This window comes from Sardina pilchardus, chromosome 16, assembly GCF_963854185.1.
Source record: "Sardina pilchardus chromosome 16, fSarPil1.1, whole genome shotgun sequence".
Taxonomy (NCBI): Eukaryota; Metazoa; Chordata; class Actinopteri; order Clupeiformes; family Clupeidae; genus Sardina; species Sardina pilchardus.
In genome coordinates this window covers 22144932-22153094 of record NC_085009.1, presented here as the reverse complement: position 1 = coordinate 22153094, position 8163 = coordinate 22144932, and the positions used below count along the sequence as shown (strand labels likewise).

The 8163-nt window shown below is 44.6% G+C and overlaps 2 protein-coding genes across 4 annotated transcripts; one reads left to right on the top strand and one right to left on the bottom strand.

Annotated features, from left to right (window-relative positions):
* Positions 1-351: 351 nt before the first annotated feature.
* Positions 352-6055, bottom strand: LOC134060356 (zona pellucida sperm-binding protein 3-like). Of its 3 annotated transcripts, none has more exons than XM_062517043.1 (8): positions 5402-6055; positions 4624-4751; positions 3663-3766; positions 2819-2996; positions 2374-2494; positions 1361-1452; positions 924-1042; positions 352-458 (listed from the first exon to the last, which is right to left on the bottom strand). In XM_062517043.1, exons 1-8 carry the CDS (start codon positions 5837-5839, stop codon positions 403-405), a joined length of 1236 nt encoding a protein of 411 aa, XP_062373027.1. In that variant the 5' UTR covers positions 5840-6055; the 3' UTR covers positions 352-402. The 3 variants fall into 3 exon arrangements, 2 of the variants coding, with proteins under 2 accessions (XP_062373027.1, XP_062373028.1); XM_062517044.1 differs by having other exon boundaries at positions 2897-2996; XR_009935169.1 differs by lacking the exon at positions 352-458 and adding an exon at positions 1975-2047 and having other exon boundaries at positions 988-1042.
* Positions 5770-7301, top strand: ufsp1 (UFM1-specific peptidase 1 (non-functional)). Its single transcript, XM_062517045.1, has one exon. It carries the CDS (start codon positions 6131-6133, stop codon positions 6878-6880), a length of 750 nt encoding a protein of 249 aa, XP_062373029.1. The 5' UTR covers positions 5770-6130; the 3' UTR covers positions 6881-7301.
* The last annotated feature ends 862 nt before the right edge of the window (positions 7302-8163 follow it).

Genomic DNA, 8163 nt, shown 5'->3' with positions numbered 1-8163 from the left:
TGTGGACATAGTTATTTGCTGGGTAAACAAATAGCGTTGCTGTGACAGAGGAAAAGTGCTTTAGTGTTGCTTTAAGTACCAAAATGATCATAATTGAGCTATTCTGCTACACCTCTTGGAACACTGTATTATTAACATCTTCTGTACCAGGACAAACTTAGGTTCCATTTTTTTGTGTGCGAGTTCATAGCCTACCTACTCACAACAATATCATTACTGACAATCAGTATTGCCCAAACTGTTGTGGCAGTTTAAGTTTAAAGGTGAAGTTGTGTTTATATTTAAATGTATTAGCAGATGCTTTTGTCTAAAAAAAACATATATTACGTAGATTTTCTTTATGTAGAAGTCTCAAGTTTATTAGGGTTTGGATCGCTCACCAATGATGGAAAATTCACCCTTTCATTGAGTTCTAGGCAGGAAATGAAGTGGGCCAACTCCAGTGTTAGTCTTCTTTCCTGTATCACACACACACAATAGCAGAAGATCCATTCATTTATCATCATCGAGTGCTTTAAATTGGACAATCTATGTTCAGTGTAAAAGTGTAATAGACACTGTAAATATTTATTGATCTAACTCGTTTGAAGCAGCACTCGAGAGGCCTAAAACGAGTGAGATGGCTACCTAGAGGCATGCACCACCTTACAAACACTACCCATTTTGAGAGAGAGAGAGAGAGAGAGAGAGAGAGAGAAAACAATCAGAGGCTGACATTCCTAGTTCCAAAGAGTAAAAGTCCTGCCATACATTCTTTCTACCTGTGCACTTAACACAGGTGATATCACTAATTATCCGATCTACCTGGCAGCTAATTAGGATGAGCTGGTTTCCAAAATGGTTGGATCAAATACTTGGCAGGACTTTTACTCTTTGGAACCAGGAATGTCCGGCTCTGGAAACAATATGGCAGTAGCAGTAACCTGTAGCTGGGAGAGCTGTAGGGCTGCTGGAGATGGCCTTGGTGTTTGTCCTGTAGCCGTGACAGTCTCCAGTCACACAGCAGGAGCATACTGCAGCATCTCCATCAGCAGAACGCCAGCTGCACGCACGCACACACACACACACACACACACACACACACACACATACACACACACACACACACACACACACACACACACACACACACACACACACACACACACACACACACACACACACACACACACACCACACCACACCACACCACACCACACCACACCACACCACACCACACCACGCGGAAAAAATTAGTCGGGAAATTACGGTAGTAATTAAACCTGTCTGTCTATGCACATATGGGTTAATGCTGCTACAGTTTACTCTCAGCTGACTGCTCCTGTTTCACTAGAAGTGATGGAGTATACTACTTGCTGACCTGCGCGAAGGCTGGTGGAAGGAACAGGCCTTGTTTAGGTTGTCGGGGGCAACCTGCCGTGGAAGAGCCGTCAGGCGGCACTTAATGAAGACCTGGGGACAAATTGGAGGGTTGGGGTGTAAGTCCACTACACCGTAAGGGGCAGTTGAAGATGGTGATGCAAAGCAAGCCCGCTAATACCCGGGCTTCAGAAAGTCCTACCTTGTACCGGTTCTACAATACCTGTGGGCTTCACAAATTAGCTGATCTACCTAGCTGGTGCTGTGCTACTGTACTGTAACTAGACTCAGTGGGTTCTTTGAAAGGTTGGAACAAACACATGTCTGAACTTTTTCTTTCTTAAGCTACTGTAAGTTAAGTTGGTTGGTTTAAGGTTTATGCATGGGAATGTTTGACCATTCTTCCAGAAGCGCATTTGTAAGGTCACACACTGATGTTGGACGAGGAGACTGGCTCTTAGTCTCCTCTCTAATTCATCCCAAAGGTGTTCTATTCTGAGGTAAGAACTCTGTGCAGGCCAGTCAAGCTCTTCCACACCAAACTTCGTCATCTACAGTATGTCTTTATAGACCTTGCTTTGTGCACTCAAAAAATCCCATTAACACACTCCTAACCTTGTGGAAAGTCTTCCCAAAAGACTTGAAGCTGTTGAAGCTGCAAAGGGTAGACCGACGTCATATTTAAACCCTATGGATTAAGAATGGGATGTTACTTAAATTCATATGCGAGGCAGGCAGGTGACCCAATACTTTTGCCAATATAGTGTATGTCTGAAAGCAGCTAATGTGTGTCATACTCTCCATCTCCAAAAATGTCCGCAACACTGATATGATGATACACATGATGAAGACCCAGTAGGGTCGAAACGTTGCTTGTTTTTAACATTAAATGGGAGCAAATATCAGTGTTGCGGACATTACGTTCCTTTTTCAAGCTACTCTCCATTTGTCCTGCACCTGCAAGGTGGGATTGTGCACACAGCTACTCTTCTTGATACTCTCCATCTCCCTCACCTGTTCCTGCTGTGACCTCTGGGAGAATTGGAAGGCCTGGATGCTGAACCGGAGGCTGTTCTCTCTGGCTCTAGGGGCAAACTGGGACGAGGAGTGGGGCATCAGGCTGTCAACCAGACACCTGTAGAGTAAACAGAAATGCCCAAAACACTGTGACAAGAATGAAAACCCAAACACACTCTTGTTTACTGGATGCACGCACACACCTACATGCTCTGAAAAATCACAGGTTAAATTGCACCCTGGGGCATAGCAGAAAAACTCAACAACTGAAAAGATCACTTGTAAATTATCGTGATCTTCAGCATTTGTCTTTTGGCTGTGCATGCGCATGCGTGTGTGCGCGTGTGCGTGTGTGTGTGTGTGAGTATTTGTACGTGTGTCTCCTCTCGCTGTCTCCCCCCAGTGGCACACACATTATCTCGTAATTCCCACAATCACTAACCCCTGATTCACAATGAATTCGTAACGTGGTTCGGAGAGGGTATCAGAGTCCAGAGAGGCCACACAGTAGCCCACATACAGACGCAGAGGAGGGTGCAGGGGAGCGTACACCGCCGCCTCCAGGAACACTGGCTCCCCCTGCAGGTAGACCATGGAACTGCCGACAGACCCCCAGTCATCTGTGACGTGGACAAAGCACAGACGTTAAGGATAACTTCCCTTATATAACTTTCTACTAAGCTGAGGATATCACTAATATCACACAGAATGCAATGCTAATGTATTAGCCTTGCTAAATACTGAGAAGTTACACCCTCACAAGCTTGCATTCGTTGGCACTTTCAGCTGTCAGTCCATGTATGGCATTTTTTCGATCAACAAAGACGTTTTTGAACAGGTTCCATTAAGAATTCTATGAACCTTGGTGCTATCTAGTAAACGAACCTATATTTCCAACTGTTTTGAATGGAACCTATAGCAAAGTCCTTTTAGGAAAGTCAATCACTTGGCAGCCATCTTGGTAACGTACATCAGGCAGCTATCAGGCATCTATTGCATCCAGTTGTCCAGAGGGCTCTTCTTACGAGTAGTATAAGATGACCGAGATGTGCATAACTGACCTGTCGAACACTAACTTCAGCTCACAGGAAAAAGTAACTATTTTTGGTGCCAGCTCCAAATGAACTTTTCAGGTTCCAATTGTGTCCACTTGTGTCAGACTGGCTGTTTTTGAAACCTACTTGAATGGATATGTGTTAGCAGAAACCCTGGTGAAGGTGTTAAAATGGCAAAATTTTGGCTGATCAAAACATACACTTTGTTTTCAGTCATTAACATGCACTCACCCCCCATGACCTTCAGGGAAAAGCTCAGCAGTCCTGCAGCCTGGACAGTGGAGGTCATCGGCAACCAGGTGGGAGTCAAAGGCTCACTTATCACTGTTTGCCTCCTGTGTGTGTGTGTGTGTGTGTGTGTGTGTGTGTGTGTGTGTGTGAGAGAGAGAGAGAGAGAGAGGGAGAGAGAGAAAGAAAGTGTGTGAGTGTGTGTGTGTGTGTGTGTGTGTGTGTGTGTGTGTTAGCCCCCACCCAAGACACAGGTATGAGGCATTACGAACACTATTTTCATAAAAACACACTTATAGTCATACAGTATATACATAACATGCAGGACTTCCGCAGACATTGTTATTGCTTGCTTGTCATCTTATCTCAATCTTGAGAAGATTACATGCATGTGTCTCTTGTGCTGTAGGTATATGTGGATTGGAAGTGTCTCATTAAATGCCTGAATGAATTGACTAAATATAGCCCATCACAACACTGACTTACAGACAGAAAACATGATGGCCACTTTACTTACACAAAATGCATGACATAACATTATAGCATAGCCTACTATACTGTGATTTGCTAACCAAGAAGTGGATACAAAAAAATCCTATTTGCTACAAGAAAAAGTCTAGAGCAGTGGTTCTCAAACTTTTCACAATGAGTACCACGTTAGAGAATAACTGACTCTCCCAGTACCACCATGACCAGCATCAAAATACAGTGGTGTAGGCCAATTTAAATATATTTTACATTGTAAGTTTATTTTTCAAGAAAGATAAAAACTAGTTTAAATGTAACTGTTTTTCATGACATATTTTTATATAATTTGAAGTGATTATTTTGTCTTCATGAAATAAAACATCTTGGAGACTCCCTGAGTACCACAACAGAGAGTCCGCGTACCACAGTTTGAGAACCACTGGTTTAGAGAGTATCAAGATATTAAAGCACAGAGGTGGGTTAAAGCCTACAGTACCTTTTATAATGACATTCAATGAGCACTACTGAGGGCAACCCTCTCTGGATCAGACTCCCACTAAAGGTTTGTAGCGGTGCAGGGGTGAACACTAGTCTATTGGAGTAAACAAGCCAGTCTCCAATCACCTAAACACAGGCAGAAAATGACTGTAACGTCTTGCATGTTAAAATCTTACTGCTGTCACACTCTCTGTGTGTGTGTGTGTGTGTGTGTGTGTGTGTGTGTGTGTGTGTGTGTGTGTGTGTGTGTGTGTGTGTGTGTGTGTGTATGTGTGTGTGTATGTGTGTGTGTCTGGTGAGGTTGCTGAGTGCAGAGAATCTATAATCTTTCAAGAATCTTCAAGATGAGGGCTAAGTTACTGTCATCATGGCCTAAAATAAGTGTAGGCCTAGACTTCCCACAAAAGTTGTGTAGGCCTATCTCGAAGATTCCCTGCACTTAGCAACCCATCCACTAGACACACACACACAATTACACAGTGTGCAGTGACAGACTTGTCTGGTATATGGGCAGCTCAGCCTATAAGCCTTAGGCTACACACCTTAAATTTGTTGTGGAAAGTGATAGGCCTACTATGATGATGTTTAACATTTCAAAAATGTCACTGCACACTGTGTAATTGTGTGTGTGTCTGGTGGATGGGTTGCTAAGTGCAGGGAATCTTAGAGATAGGCCTAGGCCTACACAACTTTTGTGGGAAGTCTAGGCTTACACTTTTTTAGGCCATGATGACAGTAACTTAGCCCTAGTCGTCTTGAAGCTATAGGCTACTTACTTCAGATTTGCCCCCACAGTCCTGCAAACCAGCAGACAGCACCATCTCGGTGGAGGACAACATATCCGTCCTGGGAGGGCTACATACTCCATGAGTCTCGGGGTCATCACCGAGTCGGAAGAAGCTGGGAGAAAAAGGAACACCTCTACCGAAGAAGTCTCTCTTGAGAGTTATCCTCAAGTTCTTCTCTCCGCATGCTAACCTCAAACCCGCTTTAGTAAACCCGTCTTCAATTTTCTCACCAGAGAATTCCTCGAAATGTTTGAGTTTGTAGGCTGACGACGACTTTCTCCTTTGAGGAAACACGAGGCTTTCAGTAGAAAGGTTGGTGGCATTTTCAGACAAAACACTGTTTTTATTAGAGATATGAGAAACACCATAAGTAGGCCTAAACGTAAATGCAAAGATAGCCGAGATTGTTTGAAAAAACAGACGCATACTTTCTCTCAACTCAAATGTGGATTTAGGCTACAAATGAAAAATTGGATTAGTCTGCTATATTTGGCAGCAGTTTACTTGGCTGTCTGTCTCGCTAAAGAGGAACCTTGTGTCTCTGTCCCGCACTCACACACTCGGGGAATGAATTCATTGTCGGACAATCATTTCAACAACAGTGCAGTGCTTTGCAAAACGATAATGCTGCGCAGCACATTTAAGCAGTCGGTGTAGGCTTTTTGTGAGCTTGATAGGGTATAGGCTACTGTCACACAAAGATTGTGTGTTTGTAGAATGAGTGACATGGAGTCAAGTGAACGAGAAGCTATCGACTGGGGAACTAAACTAGCAGGTGAGCACCGAGTGTTAGATAACCTCAAAAGCTGGCCTGAGACATTGCTGATGAACGTTCACGTTGGCTTGCCACAGCCTCTCCCAGATGATGCCAAGTGCTCGTTGGCGTCCGGCGAGTGTTTTTACTTCCACTACGGCTGCGACGGGCACGACGACCGAGGCTGGGGTTGCGGTTACCGCACGGTGCAGACGCTGTGTTCCTGGCTTTGCAGGAGCTGGTCACCTCCGAAGGGGACCTGCAGATCCCCACCGAGTCTTCCCGACATCCAGCGAGCTCTGGTTACGATGTGTGACAAACCGGCCACCTTCTCCGGGTCCCGTGAGTGGATAGGTACGTTCGAGGCAGCTCTGATTATGGACTATTTCTATGATGTGGCCTGTCGTATCGTCCACGTACCGGGTGGGGGCTCGCAGCTGGAAGAAGCAGCACAAGACCTCCACCAGCACTTTAGCACCCACGGTTCACCTGTCATGATGGGTGGGGACAGGGACAATTCCTCTAAGGGCATTTTGGGAGTATGCACCGGGACACAGGGTAGCTACTTGCTTGTTATGGATCCCCATTACTATGGACCCCCGCTTGACAGGGATGAGATGCAGAGGGGAGGATGGGTGTCGTGGAAGAAAGTGAGCTCCCTGGATCGCAGTTCGTTTTACAATCTCTGCCTTCCTCAGACGGCAGCAAAGTGAGCTCTGCTACCCTTTAACTGCTACTGCTAAATAAGTGGGCCTCAGGGTCCAGGGACGGTCTTGAACTCCCCTACTCGTTAGTATAGCTGTCTCAAGTAGGGTGACCACCTCCAGTCAGACAAAATGTGGGACAAGTAGCATGGTAAAGAGGGACAATGTGGGACAGACGTAATAACTTTAAACTTAAGATATATTGCCAGATCTAATTTACTAAGCAACATTTTTTTAATCTACCGACATAAGATTAAGACACTACCTAGGCTAAAAGACAAAACATTAATTTCGCAACATCTCATCTTTATTGGGACTATCAAAATTGTCAGCTGTCCAAGGGACCAGGCATTATGCAGCTGAAAGAATGCACTCAGTGAATCAAATTCTTAAAACACACAAAAAAAATATTAGACCCACCTAGCCTAAGTTCAAGCAACTATAAGGCCTATAGTCTATAGTTGAGGCTTGCATAGAAAGTTTAACTATTTCAGTGCAAATAGGTAAACCAGAATCTTTTATGATTTGCATGTTTCTTTGATGTGTTTTTTATTATCTGCCAAGGAGGTTATTTTCATCGGGGCTTGTTTGTCTGTTTGTTTGTCTGTCTGTTGGTTCGCAAAACTCAAAAAGTTAAGGATGGGATTTTCAGGAAAGGTCTGAAATGACCCACGGAACAAACGATTAAATGGGAGTTATCCAGGAGGCGGTTGTGTTTTCGCTTGACCTAGGTCTGCGCTCTCGGAGTGTTTTTTTTAGTTTTGTAGGACTCACTTGCACCATGTCGCTTCACATCGTATTCTTCACCATGCCCCAGAGAAAAACGTAAATGCAAAATGCCCTCTCTGCTTCGCCGTCTATAGGTCTTTGCCAAGAGTATATGTTGCGGTCCATTCGCTGAAAGTGCATCTTCTCTTTCTCGTGGCCACACTGGCCATGGCTGCTTAACCTGACCGAGGAGCGCGCTCTCCAATTTGAGATATTTGACAACGTTGCAGAGGCGTTCGTGCACCAGGCAACAGTTTGATTGACGTACGACTCAGCCTATCGACTACCGATTTTATTGCTCTCCTTTGAACTATTGGACATAAGTTAACACTACGCCTGTGGGCGTATCTGTGTATTTATTTTCAATTGGCCAAGGTCGAACGAAAAAGCGGGACAGATGCTCAATTTGCGTGAGGCGGGACAAAGGGTAAAATTGCTGTACAGTACAACGTAAAGCGGGACAGGTGGTCACCCTAGTCTCAAGTTAGTTGAGATGGAAGCTTGAGGTTGTCTCCATCTTGTGG

What these genes read in the sequence shown, in the direction of transcription:
- LOC134060356 (XM_062517043.1), bottom strand. Translation starts at nt 5,839, where the DNA reads ATGCGTCTGTTTTTTCAAACAATCTCGGCTATCTTTGCATTTACGTTT. An exon ending in ATTGAATGTCATTATAAAAG is followed by an intron (nt 3,767 to 4,623) that starts GTACTGTAGGCT and finishes ACACACACACAG; the next exon opens with GAGGCAAACAGTGATAAGTG. An exon ending in AGAGGTCACAGCAGGAACAG is followed by an intron (nt 1,453 to 2,373) that starts GTGAGGGAGATG and finishes ATTTGTCCCCAG; the next exon opens with GTCTTCATTAAGTGCCGCCT.
- ufsp1 (XM_062517045.1), top strand. Translation starts at nt 6,131, where the DNA reads ATGAGTGACATGGAGTCAAGTGAACGAGAAGCTATCGACTGGGGAACT.